The 22,106-nt window shown below is 53.0% G+C and overlaps 3 protein-coding genes across 7 annotated transcripts in view; all 3 read right to left on the minus strand.

Moving 5' to 3' along the window:
• KMT2A (lysine methyltransferase 2A) overlaps positions 1 to 6,424 on the minus strand; it is a 47,261-nt gene extending 40,837 nt beyond the window's left edge. For 2 of the 4 annotated variants that reach the window (XM_042477353.1, XM_042477352.1), the window contains exon 1: positions 5,857 to 6,422. In XM_042477353.1, the coding sequence (XP_042333287.1) occupies positions 5,857 to 6,258 (402 nt within the window). In that variant the 5' untranslated portion in view covers positions 6,259 to 6,422. Of the gene's footprint in view, positions 1 to 5,856 lie in introns of all 4 variants that reach the window. The other 2 variants (XM_042477354.1, XM_042477355.1) reach the window with 2 other exon arrangements.
• Positions 6,425 to 7,589: 1,165 nt separating this feature from the next.
• On the minus strand, positions 7,590 to 9,781 carry ATP5MG (ATP synthase membrane subunit g). The gene is made up of 3 exons (XM_042476969.1): positions 9,441 to 9,781; positions 9,167 to 9,327; positions 7,590 to 7,760 (listed from the first exon to the last, which is right to left on the minus strand). Exons 1-3 carry the CDS (start codon positions 9,502 to 9,504, stop codon positions 7,662 to 7,664), a joined length of 324 nt encoding a protein of 107 aa, XP_042332903.1. The 5' UTR covers positions 9,505 to 9,781; the 3' UTR covers positions 7,590 to 7,661.
• An 823-nt stretch (positions 9,782 to 10,604) lies between these two features.
• UBE4A (ubiquitination factor E4A) lies at positions 10,605 to 21,927 on the minus strand. 2 transcript variants are annotated; one of them, XM_042476951.1, is made up of 19 exons: positions 21,622 to 21,927; positions 21,318 to 21,500; positions 20,707 to 20,819; positions 20,021 to 20,173; positions 19,773 to 19,932; positions 19,456 to 19,658; positions 19,002 to 19,193; positions 18,469 to 18,802; positions 18,197 to 18,317; positions 17,400 to 17,707; positions 15,868 to 16,000; positions 15,022 to 15,209; positions 14,554 to 14,654; positions 14,341 to 14,454; positions 13,243 to 13,417; positions 12,981 to 13,161; positions 12,664 to 12,811; positions 11,975 to 12,132; positions 10,605 to 11,412 (listed from the first exon to the last, which is right to left on the minus strand). In XM_042476951.1, the coding sequence occupies exons 1-19, from the start codon at positions 21,761 to 21,763 to the stop codon at positions 11,277 to 11,279; spliced, it is 3,243 nt and encodes a 1,080-aa protein (XP_042332885.1). In that variant the 5' UTR covers positions 21,764 to 21,927; the 3' UTR covers positions 10,605 to 11,276. The 2 variants fall into 2 exon arrangements, with proteins under 2 accessions (XP_042332885.1, XP_042332884.1); XM_042476950.1 differs by having other exon boundaries at positions 21,318 to 21,503.
• Positions 21,928 to 22,106: the final 179 nt, after the last annotated feature.

The following is a 22,106-nucleotide window of genomic DNA, read 5'->3' on the forward strand; positions in this document are numbered from 1 at the left end:
ACGCAGCAGCTAAAAAGGCCAATGCAATTTAAGGCTGCATCAATAAAAGTATAGTGTCTAGATCAAGAGAAGTAATAGTGCCACTATATTCTGCTCTGGTCAGGCCCCACCTGGAATACTGTGTCCAATTCTGGGCACCACAATTTAAAAAGGATGTGGAGAAACTGGAGTATGTCCAAAGTAGAGCAACTAAAATGGTGAAGGGTCTGGAAGCCATGCCCTACGAGGAACAACTTAGGGAGCTGGGGATGTTTAGCCTGGAGAAGAGAAGGTTAAGAGGGGATATGATAGCCCTGTTTAAATATTTGAAGGGATGTCATATCGAGGAGGGAGCAAGCTTGTTTTCTGCTCTCCAGAGACTAGGACCTGGAACATTGGATGCAAGCTCCAGGAAAAGATTCTACTTAACATTAGGAGGAATTTCCTGACAGTAAGGGCTGTCCAACAGTGGAACACACTCTTTCCTCGGAGTGTAGTGGAATCTCCCTCCTTGGAGGTCTTTAAACAGAGGCTGGATGGTCATCTATCGGGGATGCTTTGATTTGGATTTCCTGCATGGCCGCAAGGGACTGGATGGCCCTTGCGATCTCTTCCATTATTCTATGTATGATTCAAACAAGACAAAACACACACCAACAAGCAAAATCATAATCATTTTCATTACATCTTTGGAGGGCTTTTAAAAAAGCAACAGGATCGAAGAACCCTCCCACAAATCTCTCCATTTTGCATTTCCTCGGGAATATTAGTCCAAGTTTCCAGAAAAAAAACATCAGAGAACAATAACTCTGTGCCAACATTAAAAGAGGATTTTTGTATTCAAGATTAGAGGTGAGCCCAAGAAGGCAGAGCATTGGGTGGCAGCCTCTGAATTGCCATGTCCTGCCTTCTTACTTGAGAGACTGGCTGGGAGGCAGATCTGTGGCCAAAGGAAGAGGAGAGGAGGAATGAGCTGCCACTTTGTTTGGCGACAGTTTTTGCAGGACAGGCTTGGAAAGGTATGGGGGAATCCTCTCTGCAGCTCCAGCAATGCTATCACACACACAGACGTACAAGTTATGTTTTCCAGTCTTCTGTGACATGCAAGCCTTCTTCCAATAAACTCTTTGAGTAAATCTAAATGGTTAAGCAAAAGCAACATTCCTGGTTGCTATGCAAGTCTTTCAAGGTCCAGGTAGAGATGGCAGACCATCCTCTCTAGAAAAAGGGTTTCCATCACAAAGAACAATATTTAGCTCGAGCTAAATACAAAGAAAAGTGGATGGTGGTGGGGAATATTTTTAATTACTATCATGATATGTTGGGGTGATCAGAAGCTCAGTGCTTCTGAGTGTGATGTAAAAGACACAGCAATAAGCTTGGACTCTGGAGGCCACAGCACTCTTGGATACCTCAAGAAAATCTCTTTCTCACTCCCTCTCTCTCTTTCTGCCTAATTTATTTTATGAGGTGACACAAATTGCAAGGATAAATGCAGTACTGTTACAACATATACTGGACAATTTGTGTGTGTGTGTGTGGGGGGGATCGACAACAAGGCTGTATCACAGGACAACCATCACATGGGATTGCTCGTCCCAGCCATGCAAGCTCACCCAGTTCTGGTCAAGTTTTGAAGCTCAAGAGAACCCAATCCCATTGCCTGCAAGGAATATTCTTCAGTGAAAGAATGACAGGCAGAACCTTAGGCAACTTCCATCTTTGGTCTGGATCAATGTTTTTTAAGCTGTCTAATGTGAGGAATCAGCACTCCCCAACCCACAATGTGCCAGGGACCAGCACTAAAACTGTGCCCATTTGCTATAATCATTCTTCCACAAGTTCAAGTGGACAGAGGTGTCAAGGGACAAGTGGCAGGCAGGATGGGATCCCTGGAGAGGAAACATCACCCAATGGCACAGCCACTAATCCACCTGCAGAAGACTCCTGGCTCAGTCCCTACCATCTCCAGCAAAAAAAAAGCTACTGAAAAGGACAGGGAAAGACTGCCAAGAGCCTCTGCTGGTCAAAGCCAACACTGGGCTGGACAAATGGCATAACCTGGCAGGAAGGCAACTCTGGCAGCACAGCAAGGTAACTTGAAAACCTTACCTGAAAATGATTTGAACTGCCCCTGAAATCATTGAAGAGGCTGCGTTACAAGAGGAGGAGGACACAAGTTGTGTTGGGGGGGACACTATCCAGAATAGGGGGCCAAGAAGACAAATGTTGCAGCTGGTGCATGTGGATCACGTTCCCACCTGATCAGGGGCTTAAGGGAAACCCTTGCTCTGCCAGTAAACCTTCCGGCTTGCAGCCCTGGCTAGCACCCAGCAGAGACCCAAAAGCTCCTGCCAGTCCAGAAGCCACCTCCTTCCCCAGGATTTCAGCTGACTTTGCAGCCAATCGTTGTCCTTCAGGAGCAGCACATGAGCATCAGCGCAGAAGGCAGCTGATGGAAGGAGCTGGAGCAGCTACTCTGCCTGCTCAGAAAGGGCTCTCAGAGGCTGAGGCTGCTCACCAAGTAGGAAACCAAAGAGCGAAAAGACTCTCCTGCACAGAAGTCTAGATGCAAAGGTGCCCAAAGGCAGGGGAGCCGACTCTTGAGATTCATTCATTTCTCCAAAGGCATGCTTTGTAAACTTTCATTCAAAGGCAGCTCATACACCAATTTAAAATGTAGAAGAACAAAAAGAAAACAACAAAACTGAATAAATAAAACATTAACACAAATGGCACAAACGAAGAGACTGCACATCAGTGAGGGAAACTGATGCAGCTACTAATCAAAAGATCCAGAAAGGGCCAACATTTCTTAGACCAGCACTTCAGACACAAGCAAGCAGGCGCCAGGCAGACTTCTCAGTTTGGCCCTTTCACAACCAGGGTGTAATTTGTGCAAAGTCCTCACCTCAGAGGCCTCTCCAGAGTGAAGAGCCAAATGAGTGCTGCCTGCATATTGTAATCCCATTCTGTTGACAGGTGCCCACAAGACCAGAAACAACAATAACCTGATTCATCTGCAGTCGTACCACAACCCTTGCCCCTGGTCAAGATAAGCTATGGCCACATCTCACTGGCAGGAATGGCAAGAGCGCTCAGTGAATAAACAGCAGCTCTTCACCAGCCCAAGGCTGTGGCTGCTGTAACTTCCATGTGCTCCCTTCTGCCTCCCTTGAAAAGGGATGGTCCCAATCCAACTATTTGATGCAGTGCTGTATTGCCTCAGTATCCTAGCAGGGCCCAATTTCCTCCCTCCCTGTCCCCTTGGCTATGGGGCCGTGGGAGAAACCTGCGTTCTCCTAGGAACAGATGTGCCCCTTGAATGGCAAGGAGAGCTGTAACTCCACGCACAGTAGTTCCACTGGCTGCCGCTGTGCTGGTTATGACCATTGAAACTCAATATAGCTCTTATTGTTTTAATAGATACACTTTGAATTTAGTCATCGTTCACTATTATAACCTATTATATTTCTGCCTGCCTTTTCAATCTTCCCAGTTCTGATAGAAAGGCAGGAAACAAATCAAAGGAAGAGAGATCCCTGTTGCGCTGTTCCTTCTGTCACTGCACAGTGGCTGGTGGGCAAAGGACACACACTGACAATGGAGCCATCCTCAACAAGTGACACAAAACTGGCAGGCAGCAACTCTTCTTAGGAAGCTTCAGGTATCTGACAGTGCCACCGCTTGACTTTTGTTTGCAGAGCTGATGTTAACTTCCCTTTGGGGGCTGGATACAGAGCCGCAATTGTAATATGCCACCACTGGACTTTGCATAGGTGTTGTGGGAGCACAGAGTCAGGCTTAGTTTATTTCTGAAAATGCAGAAGGACCTGTAAGTCATAAGTGCACATGTGCCTGCTTTCAACAGAAGTGCTGTTCTGAGTAATTCTTACATTTCTCACATGAAAACACTCCTCCTTCTCTAGAGATCCCCATTCAACAGACCTTCAATGGGAGAGAGGCAGCACCTCTCCTTCTCCGGCTTGCTATATGCCACTGCTTCCTGCTAAAGTCCACATGGGTCAAAGCGGCCCTGCCACAGCCGCCCTCGATTCTACAGAGACATCCCAAAGCCAACATCTTTCCTGGGAGATGCCCAGTTGCCACAGTCCTGAAGGCTGGAAGGTTCTAGGGAATACTGAGCTCGGCCTTTACACAGCAGAGGGAGTTACTCACAGCATTTAGCCCCTCAGGGGCAGTTCACATTGGATGCTGCTTAGCAGTGAGTAGTGTCAGGTGAGCAAGTGCGTCCATTGATTACAAGCACAAGTGGGGACTTTTGGTTCTAAGAAGTCAACACCAAACAACTCTGAATGGCAATGTTTCATATTTATGAAGAAGAAAAACACACAACTCTGGCATGTACAAAAGGAAGCTGTCAGGCAGGGGTAGGAGTCAGGCAGCCTTTCAGACCCTTCTGGACTGCAGCTCCTAGCCCTGCTTACTACAGTCTAGGGCTGCTGGCATGTGCAGTCCAGCATCTGGAGGGGTGACAATTCTCACTCCTGAAAGAGGAAAGCCTCCCTTCCTGAAACAATTTCAGTGACTTTCTGGCCTCAGCATCCCAGGATCTTAAGATCCAGTCACACTGCAGCATTGCAACCGCTGTATTTGTTTAGCTGTGCCAGACAAGAAACAATGTACACTCATAACAAACTCATAACTTTATCCCTCAAAAATTATTGCCAAAATAATCCAATGAGTAAAAAAAGAACAGCATTAAAAGGACCAGACAAAATCTTCTTCAACTTCATTCTCAAGTATTAATTTTTTTCACTTAAAATGGTTACATGGGAGGATCTGAAATTACGAAGGTGATCATGAAGTGCACAGGGGTTTACTTATTAGGACAAGAGGAGAAAGGGCAGCTAAAGAGACGTGGCTTTGGAATAACCACCATCACTTCTTCCTCCTTCTAGTGAATATTAATGATAGAATCATAGAGTTGGAAGAGACTACAAGAAGGGCCCTGATCCAGTCCAACCCCATTCTGCCATGCAGGAACTCTCAATCAAAGCAGAACACAAGCTTGCTCCCTCCTCAATATGACATCCCTTCAAGTATTTAAACGGGGCTATCATATCCCCTCTTAACCTTCTCTTCTCCAGGCTAAACATCCCCAGCTCTCTAAGTCTCTCCTCACAGGGCTTCATGGTTTCCAGACTCTAATTAATTAATTAAGGATGAGCGCTCCATGGGACAGATACAGCCAGGGCAGGCAGGAGGAAAGAAGAGAGAGGGGGCCAGGGCCAGCTGCCTGGGCTGCAGCACTTGAGTCCCCTTCCATCCCCTGGGCCTCCCTTTGCATTCAGAGCCCTGGGCCAAGGGAAGCTCCTCTGAGGCACAAAGGCTGTCCTGGGCTCCTCCAGGGAGGCGCCTCTAGACCCACTGCTGGGCCTGGCCTCAGAGGCGCCCCTTGGGCTCCAGGGCAGCAGCAGCAGCAGGAGGAGGAGGGCTGAGGGGTCCGCGGGGCTACTTCATTTCAGGTCCTGGTATATCCCCCCTCCTCCAGAAGAGGCCAAAGGGGTTCCCTGGACCAGGGCTGGCCTTCCTCCAAGGACAGGCGGCCAAGGAGGAGGAGGGTCTCAGCCCTTGGAAGGAACGGGGGTCCTGCCTGCCTGGCTGCCTTCGCTATCCTTATGGCAGCCCGCCTTCCTTTGGGACCAGTGCGGGGGTCTAGGGCTGTAGGGAGGGAGGCCTGGCTGTGGCCCTGTCTCTTCCAGGGAGGGAGGGAGGGGTCCCTGTCTTTCCTCGGGGGGCGTGGCTGCCTCTGCCGCTGAGTGGGGCGCCGCCTCCCTCCCTCCTTCCTCTCCTCGTGAACGCGCACGGGCACACCCCCCTCCCTCCTTCAAAGGGGGGGGTGCTCTTGCTTGCCTCTCCTCCTCCTCCGCCTGGCTCTGACCCGCATGCTGCCCGGAACCGGCGCAGGTTGATGCCGATGGCGGCCGAGACCTGGAGCGCCGCGTCGAAGCCCGGAGCCACCGCCGAGGAAGGGGGCGGGAACGGAGACACCGGAGGAGGAGGAGGGGAGGGCGAGGATGAAGAGGAGGAGGAGGCCCCTCCCGTCCCGCCTCCGCCGCTTCCCGCCGCCGCCTTCGCTCCCTCCGCGGGGCCTCCTCCGCCTCGTCCTCCGCCTCGTCCTCCTCCTCCGGCGGCGGGGTCCGGTCGGGGGCTGCGGAGGGCGGGGACCCGTATCCGGCAGCCTCCGAGGCCTCGCCGCCCAGAGCCTCCGCTGCCGGGCCTCGCCGGGAAGCGCCACCGACCGCTGTGCGCCATCTTTCCTGTGAGGCGAAGAGCCAGCGCGCGGGGACGGAGAAAGGCGCCCCGGAACCTGAATTGCGCGCGCCCATGCCCTAGGGCCGCTGCAGACACACGCCGCGTATACAGGTTCCGGGGCCTCCGCGCACCAAAGCCCCGCGCCCCGCATGCGCGGCCCGGCCCGGCCCCCTGCATAACCCAGGCGCTTATACAGGCTCCCGGGCCACCGCGCTCCGCCCACCAGCAGCAGAAGGGAAGCAAGGCAGCCCCCTGGCATCGCCCCCCTCGTGCCCACAGGACCCTGTGGCCCCTACGGACACTGGGCAGGGCTGCCTTCCAAGGAGCATCCCAGGGGCAGGGGCCCGGGCTGCCTCCCTCCCTCCGTGGCTCTGGCACTGCCAGCCACGGTTCTTCTGCCAGGGATGGTTCTGGCTAGGGCCCTGAATGCGCCCTGCCTCCCTTTGAGCAACAAAGAAGGGGCAGCTCAGGGGTCTACCTCAGCACTGGCAGCGAGAGTCCACATCTAGGCAAAGCTGGGGAAGAGGGCATTTCTAAGGAGCCTAAAGAGCAAGGACCTCGCCTGGTAGCCCTTCCTGGGGCACCGTGGGAAGTGGACGTGGATGCTGCTGGAGAGAGCGAGGGTCCCCAGTGCCAGGGTTTTTCCTGCCATGCCCCTGGACCATGGCTTCCTCCTAAGGGCAGGTGGCCGGCAGCCCCAGTGCAGCCCCCTCCCCAGGCTATCCTCCCAGCCCCACCTGAGGCCTCCTCCTCCTCTGCTGCTTCAGAAACATTGCAGCCAAAGCATGCCTCTCTCTAGGGCAGCGCCAGCAATGCTTACTCACCTTTTGCACAATGGGGGACTTCGACTTCACATTTGTTCAGTGGCATTTCCCCCAGGTTGAAACCCTCCTCAAATCAGTGTGTCCCACTGTGGAGATGCACTGCTACTAGTGATACTTCTAGTGAAGTGGGGCATCCTGGCCTTAGAGCCTGGGAAGAAGTTAAAGCCACATGTATCTGCAGACTTCCACAGCAGACATTGGGGGCCATGTTAATGGCCCAGGTCCTGGCCTAATATTTATTTAGGCGCCAGCACAAAAGCACTCCTGAAGGCACTTCCCTTTGTCACATGGATCTCTTTCAAGGGTTTGTGGAGAGAACCAAAAAAGTGCATGGTTAGTGGGAGAAGAAGAGCAGCTCTTCTCAGCCTTCAAGTCACCATTAAAACACTTTTAAAAAACCTGTTTCTCTTAATCTTGTAAGCTGCCTTCAGCCCCAGCTCTGGAGGGAAAGCTGAGATGTTTTAAAAGCATAACCAGTTGGGCATTACTAACAGACACTACCACAAGTTCCATCTCATTGTGATATTTAATAGTATTAAGACACCACTAGGACGTGAAAGACAAAAACTACAATCTTTTTTAGACGTCATATCCAACCAGTCCACGTTTGCCAATGATCTCGCCAATGTAAAACCACATCAGCACCTCGGTAGCCACCAAACCGTTCCTGAGAGCTTCCTAAAAGAAAAGAGAAAACAACAGGAAACAGTTGCAAGGTTTCACTGAAGCCCCAAACTGAAAGATTGTTTGTGCAGACATAAGATTGAGAGTTCCTGCATTGCAGAATGGGGTTGGACTAGATGGTCCTTGTGGTGTCTTCCAACCCTACGATTTGTTGATTCTAAAACGCAAACAATACCCCCAAAAGCCTGGTCTGCGGTGGTAAACCATACAAGTGTTGTTGTGGCATATTCAAGTTGCCACGCAACATTTATCACCCAAGCTCCTCTGCAGGAGTGGCAAAAAGAGCAGGCCTTTGCACACCTGCGGCACACATTCGGTCCTTAAACTCTTTTTCTGCAGCCGTCACAAGTGTCCCAGGGGAAAACGATTAAACAAAAGCCGTCCTTGTGGTCAGCCAGAATTCAGGCCAGCCACTAAAGAGCGCATTGACTCATGTAATCAATGGCCGCAATTCAAGCAGGAAGCCTTCTGTTCATGGGGAAACCTTGATTTTTCAGCACAGTGGAATCGGGTATGATATTCTGCTGCCTTAATTCAAATGGAAGCCCTTCTCTGGCTGCTGAAATACTGGCTCTCTGAACATTTTGAAGCCTTGGTCCTGACGCTTCTTCTGCCACTCCTACTGCCCATGCGCCTTTTAAAATGTTCATAACATTCCCCAAACTGATTTAAAATGTAAAATTATTTGAAAATGGACTAAAATTACTCTATGAATTCAAAGGTATAGCTGTGTTAAGTCTGTGGAATCGGTACATAGAGATATCTTTTTGCAGCACCTTTGAGACTCGCTGAAAGACATTGGCAGCATGAGATTTCCTAGACTTCAGTCTAGTTCCTCAGATGCATTTAGATGCAATAATAATAATAATAATAATAACAACAACACTATGTAGAGAGATCTTGTAGCCCCTTTGAGACTCACTGGAAGAAACTGGCAGCAGGATGTTTCATAGACTGAAGTCTATTTCCTGAAAGGCTTTTGGTGGAGTGGCAGCTGTCCTTGGCTTCTGCTCCACCAAATGCATCTGAGGAAAGAGGCATAAGCCTAGGAAAGCACATGCTGCCAAGTCATTTCTTTCTGAGAGCCTCAAAGGTGCTGCAAGATCTCTATAGATACTAAAACTACCTCATAGCTGCTTAAAAGGGCATGGAAAGCCACAAGGAGGCTTCCTCCATTCATTCCTAGGTGTATTTTTGAATACGTTTGGCCAGTTTTTGACGGACGGCCGCAGCCTCCAGCCAACAGACCAGCTGCAGAAGCGGCCCACGCTGCTGCTCCGAGCCTTGAGAAGGACTGCCCCTGCAGCACCCCTCTATGAAGTTCTGGAGCACCAGGCCTTCGAGGGCTGGAGGCGGGGGAGCGGCCTGCCGAGGGGCTTCTGGGCGGGAAGGGCGCTTGCCTTGACGGTGGTCTGGGCCAGGCGCCCGGACTGGAAGCTCTTGACCAAGGCCTTCATGCTGTCGATGGCCTGCGGGATTTCTGCTGGCGTCGGCGGGGCCAGCTCGACCCTCGCGTAGCGCCAGAAGGTGGCCAGCCGGGGCCTCGAGTAAGACACGGCCGCTGCGGAAGAAAGGAGGGAGGGTGAGCATGAAGGCGCCCCCCTTCGCCCCCGACCGCTGCCCTCGAGAGACCCGCCACCGGCACCCTCCCTCCTCTCTCTCTCTCTCGCTCACCGGAGACGAGCAGCGGTCCCCGCGTGGTGACGGCCTTGGCCAGCTTCTGCGCGGCCTGCGCCATCGCTGGAGCCCGAGTGCAGCCAGAAGACAGAAGCCGAAGAAGGGCGAGAGAGAGCCGTCGGGCGGGCGCGCAGCCTGTCGGTCGAGGGGCCGGGGGCGGGGCTTCGCCAAGGGCCCTCAAGGTCGCGCGCAAGGACCCCTCGCGGCTGCCCCTCAGATGCCCGACAAACGCACCGCTCTCCCGCCCGCACCGCTGGGCCGCCGGAAGAAGGGCAGGAGGCGGCTCCGCGGCCTGAGGGCGCGAGGGCCGGATCGCCCCGTGGAGCCCCGCTTCGTCCGCCGGAAGCGCTCCCTCCTTGGCAGGCACTCGAAGGGGCAGCCCAGCCGCCTCAGCTGCGCATGCGCCGTTTGTACGCCGCGTCACTCGTGCGCAGGCGCAGAAGGCGAGGGCGAAGCCTCCTTTCTGGAGATGTTCGCTGCTCCCTGCGCCGCGATGAGCCTCTCGGCCGTGTCCACATCCAAAATCGAACTGTCAGGCGAAGAGTAGCTGCTGCTGGCCGAACACTGATTGTTGCTTGTCCTTTATCTCGATGGAAGGCCGGAGGAGGAGGAAGGGAAGAGCCCTGGCGGCGGCGGCAGCAGCAGGGGCAGCCTCTGAGTGCAAGAGAGAGGGGAATGGGGCGCAGAGAGCCCTTTGGGGCCAAGCAGAGGCTGCGCATGCGCTGGACCCCAAAGGGAAGGCACTGCCTCCAAGGAAGAGCCGCGGCAGCAGCAGGACCAGCCTCTGTCTGTGGAGCAGAGGGCCCTTTGGGGCCCAAGGAGGCTGCAGCTGCCCTGGACCCCAAAGGGGTCCCCATAGCCTCCTGCTGGACAATAGGAGAGGGCACAGGGCCCCTACTCGCCCACCTCCCACCATCAGGGCCAGCCCCACCGGCTGTAAAGCCCCTCTGGGAAGCCACCACTGCCACTGCTACAGTCCCACAGCTGTGGGGCAGAGGGGACCCTTATGGGAAGCAAACGGCAGAGGCAGCACAAGGGCTAGTGAGGCCAACCCATGAGCTGAAGGTGGGCACTGAGGAGGCAGGGAGCCTCTGGTGGCCCAAAGCAAGGGGACCAGGGGAGCTTGGCTGGTCAGTGGGTGGAAAGAACCATTCCTCAAGGAACAGGAACACCTGATGCTTTTATTGATCTACAACAGATGCTGCACTATATACACACACTGCATACAGACTGACATGCAACAGGCACAGTGGAACCGTAGGCAGGGCTTGGAGGGCGCCTCACGCTGCTCACTCTGCTGCCCAGGAGGCCTTCAGGCCTCAGCCGAGGCTGCTACTAGCCAGTGCAGGCGCCTCTGAGGACAGCGGGCTGCTAGGGGCAGAGAAGGCTGGGCCACCCATTCTTTCAGGCCCTGGGGGTGCGGGGCAGCTGCAGCCATGTTTCTTCTTCTTCTTTCTTTCTTTCATGCTGCTCCTGGGCAGCCCCCAGTGCACCTGCGGATGTCCACTAGCATCGTTCAGGTAGATCTGCATAAAGACAGGCCTGCCCAGTGGAGGGAACAGAGCTCCTGCCTCCACCTTGGAAGAAAAAGGGTTTCTGTACAAAAGCGGCAGCATCAACCGAAGGGAAACCAACCTGGGAGGGATATTAGGAAGGACCACTGCCATGGAAACAGGACACTAGGCAAACCAAATAGGCAAGGGAGCAGTTGGAGGTTTGTGGCAAAGTCCTTGGGGCAAGAAACCAAAGAGAATGGCAGAGATGCCCAAGGATGACCCCCACCTGCCAATGTTCCATGGCAGTCGCTAGAGAGAACAGGGCAGCCTGGCCAGGTCACAAAATCCCTCCTGACTGTTCCTTCTCCTTCTTCCGCTCTGCAAGCCATTGCTGAATCCGCTCCTTCAGTTCTGTATTGGGTCTGATCTGGTCCATGGTGAGGGGGCTCCGGTTGAAAGGGTCAGTCTGGTCACTGCAACGAAAGAGAAGGAAGATGAGTCACAGAGAACAACAGAGCAACGGCTTAAGAAGGCTGCAGCAAAGGCACACCTGCCCCTGAGAGTTGGATGCCTGGGCTAAGCCAAATGCCACTCAGGCCAGAGCAGGACCAGCAATGCTATTGTCCTCCAGATGTTGAACTGCAATGCCCAGCAGGCTTATGCTGGCTTGGGGGCTAATAAGACTTCCACAACATCTGGAGGGCTGCTCAGTTCCCCACCCAGCCTTGTAATGACTGGGGCTGGCCACAGCTCTAGACATTTGCCAGCTGCTCCAAGAGAGCTGAAAGCACATGCTGTCTGTCTTACTTGAAGCCATCAATTTCAGCAATAAAAATGGCATATGCCAAGGAGGATTTGGGAGCATGATGCTGATTGGGAAGAAGCCTGGGGGAAACCAGAGTGCCTGCACTCCCAGCATCTTTGGCCTGGGATGTGTGTCTGGATTTAACAAAGCTCCCTCTTCTTTAGAAGGGTGAGCAGTGGCAGCATCATGTTCCACTTGAATCCTGCCCCACTCCCATTCCTCTGGAATACCTCAAGAGGTGCCGGGCAATGGTCGACCGATCCACGGTGACCCGAGAGGATGGCAGCAGCACTGGGTCCATCATCAGAGTGCTCATAATGGGATCAAGGAACTCATCACAGGCATCCGCATAGGTCTCCTCTTCCTGCTGTTGGTGGTCTGCAAGGGACTAGAGAAGCCAGACCCACCACTGGTGAGCAGAGGGCCCACATTCCCCTACACCTGCTTGCCAAGAAAAATGACGGGCCAGGTGTAAGCTGGATCAGCCCAAGAAACACAGCCAGGCAAGGGGTTCTGGGAGGCTGACACACTCCTGCATGGGACTCTGAATTGCCCTGCTTCCCAAGCATAGCCTTGGGTTCCAAGCAAGATTGTAGCAGCTCACTTGGGCTTGGCTAATCTCCAGGAAGAAATGAGGAGCCTCGCTTCAGTTCTCAGAATGTGGCCTTGCTCCCACCACACCCAGTCCTGTTGACTTGCCTCTGTGGCTTCTCATTGAATGTGAGCCCAGAGTTTGAAAAATCCCCTCTCAGGGACTAAAGGCAGAGCCCCCTCCCCAAAGCAGCACAAAATACAAACAACTGCAGATGGGGAACCTACAGGCTGCCCTTTATAGCAGGGCTCGGGGACAGAAGCAGTGGGTAAGCAACTGTAAGTGGGTGGATTGGGGAGAAAGGAGCGCCAGCCCTTCCACTCTCACCTTGATCCGCTCTGCCAGGTTGCTGAATGCTACAATCATGTTACCAGGCTTGTTGATTTTCTTCAGGACCCGAACTGTCTGAGCAAAGAGAGTTGGGGAATAAGACCGCCCATCCTTGGGCACTGTGGCACATAAGTTCTCCTCATCACTGAAACAGAGAAGTGGCCCAGAAAGGTTATGCCAGTAACACCTGCAAGCACACAGTCATGGCTACCTCCCCTCAGAAGACAGAGTCACTCCCTGCCTTTGACCACTGAAGTTTGCTCTTTTTCTTTCACCAATCCACCCTTTGGTTTCTAGTCCCTGCAATGACATACCCCAGATTTAAGTAAATAGTGCAGATATCAGAAACCAGCTGCTGTGGCTTGAAGTCAAACTCGCTGAAATCCTTGACCTTTAAGGCTCCCATTTTAGGGCCCACCAGATGCTGTAGGAAGTAGTTGAGCATAGAGATGATGCGCTCAGCCAGGAAGGGGTGCACAAAGAGGGACCTGATCTCTGCAACAGAAAGCAAGTCTCTGAGGTAGTCTGACTCTCCCTCGTCCGCCCTACCTCCAGCTGGAGAAAAGTCCATCTCACCTGAGGTCAGGAAGGCCAGGGTTCCAATGGTCTCGTTGGACATAATGTTGTGGAAGCGAGCCAGCTGCCCATACATCTGCAGGCTGGCTTCCTTCTCACGCCGCACCTCGGGGGACAGGTTGTCCCATTCACCCTGGTCCTTCTCAATCTGCTGGATCTTGATCTTGCTCAAGTACTGCAGAGAGATTCAGGGCAAAGAAAAGAGAGGTGGGGGCAAGAGGATGCTGAGCGGTCTTCTGGCCCCTCCAGAGAGGCTTGCTTCTCTCTTCAAAAGAGGAATGGTAGAAGTACAGAGCTGGAAGAGACCATCTAGTCCAGCCTCAATGCAGGAATACAGAATCAAACTCTCTGACAGATGGTCACCCAGCCTGTTTAAAAACCTCCAAGGAAGAGAAGCAGCCTTCCCTTCCTTGGAGGGTGACCAGTGGCAACACAGCCAACCTTGTTGCTGGAACCCTGCTCTCCACACTGGCTCCCTGCTCAGCCATGACACCCAATGGGCAACCTTGGGCAAGTCAAACTGTCTCAAAGGGAGGCAATCTTGCCAAGAAAATCCCTTAGGGTCATCCTAAATCGGAAATGACTTGAAAGCACGCCACAAGAACAAGTGCACAGGACCCCTGCTGATGATTCACAGCTTACTCATTAGAAAGGAGACTCCAAGTGGCAGAGAAGGAACATGGGCAAATGGTAATGAGCCAGCAACTGGGCAGTGGAGGTATGCCAAAGACATTTGTTCCTGCAGATTCTGGCTAGAGGGGGGTTGGGGGTGCATGGACTGAAGCTCACAAACCAGGTCAGCAAAGCCACATTAGTGAGAATGGAACGTTTCCACACAACAACTTTTCAGAGAGGCTTGCCTCAGCTGTACAAGGGGTGTTATTCTATCTCCTGACAGATCAAAAATGATAGCAAACATTTTCAGGAAAGATATATCTCTCTCATTCACTCTCTCAGACACAGAAAGAGTGTGTGTGTGTGTGTGTCAAGGGAACCAGACATAGCAAGTCCTTCTCCACTGCTACAAGCAAGTCTGCTACAAGGCTGTGAGATTGTGCTCCCTTTGTCATCCCCCTCCAGCAATCATTGTTTTTTTACCTGTATGGCCTCATCAAGCAAGAAAATGGCATCATTCATAAGCAGGTTAAGGAAACGCAAGAAGAGTGGGGGATTCATTGCTTCCAGGTTCTCTGAGGCATAGTCTGCAAGAGCCTGCAAAATTGAAGAGGAAAAAGGGGAGATATGGTGTGAAGTAACTATTTCTTCAAGGGTGCCCTGGCCCAGTGGATCCCAGAACCTCCCTTGACTTACCTTGATACTTTCCCGGTAAGAATCGGTTTCCCACATATACCTGAGGATGGGATACATAGGCCTGCGGTAGTTAAACTTCTGCTCAAACTGGTGGGGATCTCCTGAGCAAGGGAAAAAAGAAAGCCTGAGCTAAAATGAATGCTAAGACCCAGGAACACCAGAAGACAGGAGAAAGAGAGCCAGGAGGTCCTTGCATATGACGGGAATTGGCTCTTTCTGTCATTTCAGTTTACAGCAAAATGGTCAGGGTGTGCCCCCCCCCCCGACCACTGAAGACAAAGGGAGAGAAGGCACACATGCCCAAATCAAAGGAAGGGACTCGGAGGCCCCCCTGCCCACAGTGTTACCAAGAATGCAAGCCCAGAGCTTCAAGGGCAGCAGTGTAGAAGCAGGATGGCTCTGGGGAACAGCCTCTCCAGAGCCCACCAGCATGCCAGGGAGAGGGCAGTTTCCTCCTCCCCATCTTACCTGTGAACTCAATGTCCACAAAGACCTTGATGAGAGCCTCAGCCAGGTAGGCAGCATGTGGGTAGGAGCAGAAGACCCTTTTGCGGTGGAAGACACTGGAGACGAGGGGGCTTTGCCCCTGGTCCAGGTGGGGCATGACGGCCTCCAGCACTTCAGCTAGTTTTGCACGCAAGTGGGGGTTCTTCATCCTGCAAATGAGGAGGTGGCTTGAGAAGGGGCTTATGGGGAACCCGTTATCCATGCATTTTCTTGCCTGAAATTCTGCTAATTGTGCCTCTTCAGAGTTGCCCCTGAACACTGTTCAGAGGCCACTGCTGGGGCAGAACTCACAGGCTGCTAGGACATATGCCCCTGAACTTGGCAGGGGCTGCCACTGCTGCCAGAGAAGAATTTATTCCCTCTGAAGACTCAAAGAAGCTGAGTATGGAAGATGGGAAAGCTTTCCTCATGCCAAGGATTTGATGCCCCTTGTGTCCACACACCCAAATTCAGTGCTGCAGAGCCCCAGCATCCAGGTGCAGCAGACCTGGCTAGACAATACTTCTGAAACAGTTGCTGGGGCTGAGGAATAGCTTTCAAATGCAGAGCTGATCAGCAGCAGGCAAAGCTGCTGGCACTGACCTGGGCTTCAAGGATACCTGCCAGAAGTAGCCAAATCATTAGCTGGGCCAAAGATAACTTGTTCTCTCTGAGCCTCAGGTTTCCCTGCCTCCATGCCTTGACAACCTGTTGGGCCTGTTAGAAGCCACCTCTCTCCTGCTCACCCACCCTTCCAGCAGATCAGCCAGATTGTACACATCAGGACTCACCAGCCTTGGGAGGGTACGTGGCTAGAGAGGCCTTTACCTGTCTACGTCTCCAGTGAAAACAGTCACAAAATAAAGGACGTGCTCCAGGGAGTCAGCCGAGGTCTCCAGGAGGTCATCAGCAAAGCGACGGAGGAAAATGAAGAAGTCGCCCAAGTTGTCGGCAAAGAATTCTGCAGACACAAGGCCCCAAATGAGTCCTCCGGGCCACAGAAAACACCCTCTGTTCTTGGCCCACATTCGCAGGGAAACAAAGTGTCAGGGTTTGCCAACATCAAATTGTGGGGGAAAGACACACACACAACACAGAGATAGGGATATAGTTTTACATACAAGGCAGGCCCAAGGTATGTCTTCATTTCTCCAGATTCTTAAGTTTAGCTAGCCCTTAAGAATATAGCAAATAGCCAGATACCAGATAGTCTCGCAAATCCTTTCCCCATAAGCATACAAAGGCAGCCCATCCAGCTTGAATGACAGGGAAGAGGTTCCCGAAGGAGATCTTGGGAATCTGCAGAGCAAAGTGCCTCATGCAGATCTCCAAACAGCACAGTGGCCTTTTGAAACACTCACAAGCACCTGGGTCTCTAGCATGCACCCAGTGAGCTTCCAGCATCGTATTTCTCTGAATGAGGGCAAGCACCTCCCTGCCTGAATGTCTCTTGTCCTCCAGTGTTCTAGAAGGATAAGCTTTCCTTCCATATCTTGACTGCACAAAAGCACACACAATGCAGGAATATACAACCAAGACAAAAATAAACCAAAACTGACTCTAATTATTCCAGCCATTCTTCCTAGAATATTGAGGGTTGCTTTAGAGCACAGGCGGGGAGCTGCATGGCGGGGCAAGGACCCACTTTTCCCCTTCAATTCCTCGACAGGCTGCACACTCCCTAGCTAACCCAAATACTTTTACTTATAGTGCCTCCCAAAATGGTCACCAGAAGTGATATCACATTTCTTCCTGTTGCCATTTTGAGAGGGACTCCAATGGAAAACAAATACTTGAGAGAGTTCTGGAGAGGCTGGGTGAGTAGGGGTGTTTTCATAGGTTTCTAGGGTTTTATGTGCATTTTTCTGGCAAAAGTTGCCCCAAATCATGCTGATTTTCTTTTTCTTTTTAAAGGAGAGGGGCTGCAAGTGAGGTCCAGGGGCCACACTCTGCCCTCTCTGCCTTAGAGAAAACCTCCAGTCCATTGTCACTTCCACTACCTCATCACCTGCCCCTGCATGTTTACAGGTGTGTCTTTAAGCTCATCCAAATCAGAGGAGCTCTAACACCACAGAGGGAGTAGGTTATAATAAAGTGGCCAGCCCCAATCCAGAGAGAATGCCGGTGACTAATGGTCATCATTATGGCCTTTGCCACTCCACTCTGGCATTATCTGGGCACATTCAATCTTGAAGAGAATCAGAGCAGAAAGTTACCACTCGCCAACTGTGCTTAGCTGCCAGTAAATGGTTGGGCAGAGCAAACGCTCACATCCTTGTAATCCATGGGAAACCCAATATTTTTGGAGGGGAAGTCCCTCCCCCAGCAGCAACCCACTGGCTACACAAAATGCCAGTCACCTGGGACATAGGCCAGCGCACTCTGCTTCACGTCTGGCAGAGGAAAGGTCACGTCCAGCAGCTCTGTCCCATGGTTTCCGATGGCCATCTGGACCAGGAGAACGGCCATAGACACCTGCAAGTGGAGGCAGTTCTGCAGCATCTGAGGCTCTGTCATGGCCGTTTTGGTGGAGAGATAGATGGTCATAAGGCGCTCAAACTGTTCCCGAAGGTTGTCTGCTGAGGGGCTGGAGCTCTGCTGAGCCTCTCTCCAGGCCACCTGCAGCCGGTGAAGGCTTTGATTGAGTTTGATCATCTGGTCATGCAACCTGAACAGGCAACAGAAAAGGGCAAGTAAGCCAGAGGAACACAGCAGACCACAGCAGTGGGTACCGATAGGCCACAGGCAGGGAGAAACCAAGGCCAGAGATAAGAGGCAGCCCAGGTCCTGGCCCATTTCTCTTGCAGCTAGAACACACAGAGCCTTCGGAAAGATGTTTTGACTTGAGGGATGCATTAAGAGATGCTTTAAGAACAGAGGGACGCTCCTGTTCCATTTTGATCCCAAACATCTGTGTCCTGTCCACTCTTTTACTTGGGATGCTTTTATGCTAGGGAGGGCCACTTGACCATAAAGATGACAGGCTGAGCCTGTGAAGAGATGGCTGTAGGATACCTCAGTTTTCCAAGGCTGACAACAAAGCATGGCCACTTCACCCCTCCAGAAGCCAAGCAAACTACACTATCTGTTGCTACAGACAAGATCATCCCATGGCCTTTGTCAGTCCCACCTACAAACGAGCCTCTGGAGATGGTACCTGTGAAATCCTAAGTGAAGAGTATACTGTGTGAGCACCAGGTTCTCTGTCACCAGATTGTAGCTGGAGGTGAACTCCGGTTCTGTCGTGGCTGGGATTAGGCTGGTTTCCTTCTCCAAACCTTGAAGAAGTTAAAAGGAAATGCTTCTCTACCAGCTCTCTCAAGCAGCATCCACCAGCAGCATGCCAGATGGACTGGCACCACACGCAGTCTGCCTTGGCCCCCCCTCGACCCCTGGGCTCCTGCACTCGGCTGAGAGAAGGATGCTCACCTTTGATGTGCACATTCTTGCTCTTCTGCTCCTCCTCATTTAGCTCCTTCAGAGCGCAGTAGGTGGGGTCAAAGGTCAGAAGTCGGGGAGATCTGGGCTTACAGAAGGGCTGGCAGAGCCTGAGGAGGGCGGCACCCAGGTTCAGGAAGAAGGCATCTGAGGCATACATCTGGAAGAAGATCTCTGGCATCTGGTTAGCCCAGATCTTAGTGCGGCCTGCGTTGGCATGGAGGCAGTTCCCAAGCCAGGACAGGATCCGGTGTTTGGTCTGGGGTGACAGTTGCAGCAGATTCTTCAGCATTTGGTAAATCTTCTCATGGAACTCAGCCATGAACTGTTAACAAGAGAAAGCAGTCTTAATGTGTGTGTTTAGGTTTATATGTTCTCTCTGCGGTTCAAACAATGCAACCTGGGGTCTTCTTTATACACAGAGTGGGCTCTGTGAGTAAATTATGGCCAATGCTACCTCCCACATTTTCAGTGTCTCTGGGCCTTACTATTCTGAAGCAAGGGCAGGTTATATGAAGACTAACCTGGTGGATATTGGATTCTTGGACCTTGATCTCCTGAGGGCTGGATCGAGAGGGGTTCAGGAAGTATCCATGGTTCTCCACCACTCCAGGAGTCTTCAGCAAGCATGAGATATTCAGGAGGGCTCCCAGAAGGGTCTTCTGGTAAAGCAGCCCATTGGCCAGGTCCTTTGGCTGGATGTACTCCACAAACACCTGAAAAAATAGGTTAGGGTTAGTCTTCTCCTTCCCTTCCCCAGAATACTAGAGCCACCCTTTGAACAAAGTACATTGGAGCCATAGCCCAGTTTATTATGAAAATGCCCTCTTTGTGAACAGCACCCTGTCAGAAAAACTGCAGAGAGATCAAGGGACTGATCGTCTGCTCAGAGAACAAGGGATTAATCCTCTGGAGATGACTGGGACCAGTTACTTGGTTGATCCCTGGCCTAGTGAGAAAGAGCTGTCAGGTGCTCACCATAGCAATATCTTTCTGCCTGGTGAAGTACAGGAGCATGTCCAGGTAGGAGTACAGCAAAATCTGGCAAAGGTGAAGCTCCCGTATTCGTCCCAGGAGAATGTCAAAGACAGGCACCATCACCTCCTCAAAGGTCCGCACTTCCTCATCTGCAGTGATGACACTGATGACCTCCTCCAAGAACTCTGTTACATCTTCAAAGTCTGCAAGGAGAAAGTGGGAGGACAAGATTTGTTTTAAGAACAACCTCTCCAAACGGCCCTCAGTAGTTGCTGCACATTTTCCCCCATAGGCCTGGTTCCGCCTTTGCAACTTACAAGCTCCTCTCAGGGACTCCAGCATCAAGTCCACTAACTGTTCATAGATGTTCTGGTTGACATAAATCTCTGGAGTGAGGAAGACTGTGCGGGTGTTGGACACAGTCAGGTTCCGGCAGCGCACTGCAAAGGGCAGCAGGTTCTCAGGCACTTTGGTGATCTAGAAGGACACAGTAAGGTCTGTGATCTCTGGGCTACTCTGTTCAGGCCAGCAGGCTACCTGGTTGGGAAATGGAGGCCTAACTCACCTCCTCTTTGGCCCTCTGGAAGCAGGCAAAGAGGTAGCGAAGGATGTGCTTCTCTCCTGCATCTCTCTCAGCCGAGAGATTCTGGATGCCAGCAGAGGTCATATGGATTAGATGATTTCCAGGTTCTGGAAGCAGCAATCGGGTGAAGAGAGCCTGGAAAGTCAAAACAATCCCAAGTATAAATGCCCAGTGTGCCAGCTTCCTCGAACCTACTATGATTAAATGAGAGGCCCAATGTTGTGCCATCCACAGGAGCTTTCTTTTGCCTGCAAATGAGACTCAAAGTCCTCCAAGTGAACCCCTGCGGCCAAAGCCAGAGCCTCTGCCCACTTAACCCACAGCAACCTGATTATCATGGGCTGCAAGCAGAGAAGGACTGGTGGAACCAAGGAGTGCTACAGGTGTATGCCTGATTTTAGGGGAAAGTCCCATGAAACAAGGGAAGTGGTTCTAGAAAGCAAGCCAAGCAAATACTGCAGAAAGGGAAGGGCAGGCAGCCAGGCAGACATCCTCTCGTCACAGTGATCCTGGGCCAGGGACACCCTTCATGGCCACAAGCAGAGAGCAGCTTCACCTGGGAGTCAGAGCAGCCTCTTCCCCTTCCTCCATCTAGCCTCAGGGGCACCCTGCCAGGCTTCTCCCCGTGAATGAGCGTGTGTATGCGGGTGCACAAGCATCACAGCTACCTGTTCCACATTCTCCATGTCCAGCCAGTCCTGGTCCTCCAAGTCGGCCGCCATTTCCTCCAAGTACACGCACCGCGCAGGGATTCCGTTGCCGCTTTTCAGGTTGGGGTCACCTGCGAGTTGGGAATCACCAAAACAACGCAGCCGGTGAATCCTTGAGCACCAGGCAGCGTTCTTCATGCACCTTCATGGAGCCATTGCTCCTCTCCCTCAGTCATGCCACTTGCAGACTCGAGCCAAGAAAAGAGGGCCAAGCTGAGCTTGGCTGAGTGAGAGTGGCATCCCACAAGAGACGCAGCTATGGCACACCGAGGAGGGAGTAGGGCAGGGCCTTTGGAGGCTTTTCTTGGCCCCGGCTTCAATGATTTTTGCGCACAAATGCCACAGCGGTGGCAGCCCTCCTCCTTTTCTCAGCCTGCAGCAAGAAATGCCTAATGGTTCCATCCAGCCAGCCAGCCCTCAGGAGAGGTGCTTGTGTGGCGCTTCTAGCGTGGGCCCCTCTTGGCCTAAGTGGCAAGCACGCCAGACAGACAGACTGGCAGCCCTCCTGGGCCTTCTTCCGTCCGCTGGTCTCGCACCCTGACCCCCGGACCCCTCCCCCCCCGGCTCACTGTTGTCGAGGGTGAGGAGGAAAATCCTCTGGATCATGTGGTTGATGTTGAGCTGCTCGCAGAGCTCCTGCTGGGAGCGGAAGGAGCGGCTGATCTCGGCCACGGAGTAGTCGCACTCGTCCAGGCTCTCGGAGACGCTGTTGTCCGAGTCATCCTGGCTGCCCGACGCGGCTTCCTCGGCTGCTGCTGGGACGGGGGCAGGCGGTCAGGGGCCGGGAGGGAGACAGGGACCGAGGCCCCTGGTTCTCCTAGGGCTCAGCTCCGCTCCGCTCCGCTCCCTTTCCTTCCCTCCCTTCCCTCTCACCGGAGGCCTGCAGGGGCTGCCGCTGCCTCTGCTGCTGCTGGATCTCTGCGAAGTGCTTGGCGTCGGCCACGGAGCTGAAGAGGGCCGCGAAGGGGTTCCTGGAGATGCTGCTGCCGCTGTTATTGTTCTCCCGGTCCGTCATGGCCCCGCCGTGGCCCCAGAGCCATCGGGGGCTGGGAGCGAGGACCGAGCAAGCCGCCGCCGCCGCCTCCTCCTCCTCCTCCTCCTCTGGCGGGGCAGAGGGAGCCTTCTCGTCGCCTTCTTCCTCCTTGTCGGTGGCCGCTTCGGACTCCCTTCCCAGGCAGTCAACCTGGTAACGCGTGACGTAGTTAGATGACGCCCCGCGTCATCGGAAGGCGCCGGAAAGGGGCGGGAGCGACGGACAAGAGGAGAAGCCATTTTGTGCGCGCGGGGTTGTGCGCATGCGCCGGCTCCTTGCGCCGTTTCAGAACTAGCCACGCGTGCGCAGACGCAAGCTTCGGCAG

The sequence above is a fragment of the Sceloporus undulatus genome, chromosome 6 (assembly GCF_019175285.1).
Source record: "Sceloporus undulatus isolate JIND9_A2432 ecotype Alabama chromosome 6, SceUnd_v1.1, whole genome shotgun sequence".
NCBI classification, from domain to species: Eukaryota; Metazoa; Chordata; class Lepidosauria; order Squamata; family Phrynosomatidae; genus Sceloporus; species Sceloporus undulatus.

Coding starts and splice junctions, on each gene's coding strand:
- ATP5MG (XM_042476969.1), bottom strand. CDS start 9,504: ATGGCGCAGGCCGCGCAGAAGCTGGCCAAGGCCGTCACCACGCGGGGA. Junction 9,328..9,440: donor GGGACCGCTGCTCGTCTCCG/GTGAGCGAGAGA, acceptor TTTCTTCCGCAG/CGGCCGTGTCTTACTCGAGG. Junction 7,761..9,166: donor TGGCCCAGACCACCGTCAAG/GCAAGCGCCCTT, acceptor CTTTTCTTTTAG/GAAGCTCTCAGGAACGGTTT.
- UBE4A (XM_042476950.1), bottom strand. CDS start 21,763: ATGACGGACCGGGAGAACAATAACAGCGGCAGCAGCATCTCCAGGAAC. Junction 14,655..15,021: donor TGTGGACATTGAGTTCACAG/GTAAGATGGGGA, acceptor TCCCTTGCTCAG/GAGATCCCCACCAGTTTGAG. Junction 13,162..13,242: donor CCTGGCCTTCCTGACCTCAG/GTGAGATGGACT, acceptor TTTCTGTTGCAG/AGATCAGGTCCCTCTTTGTG.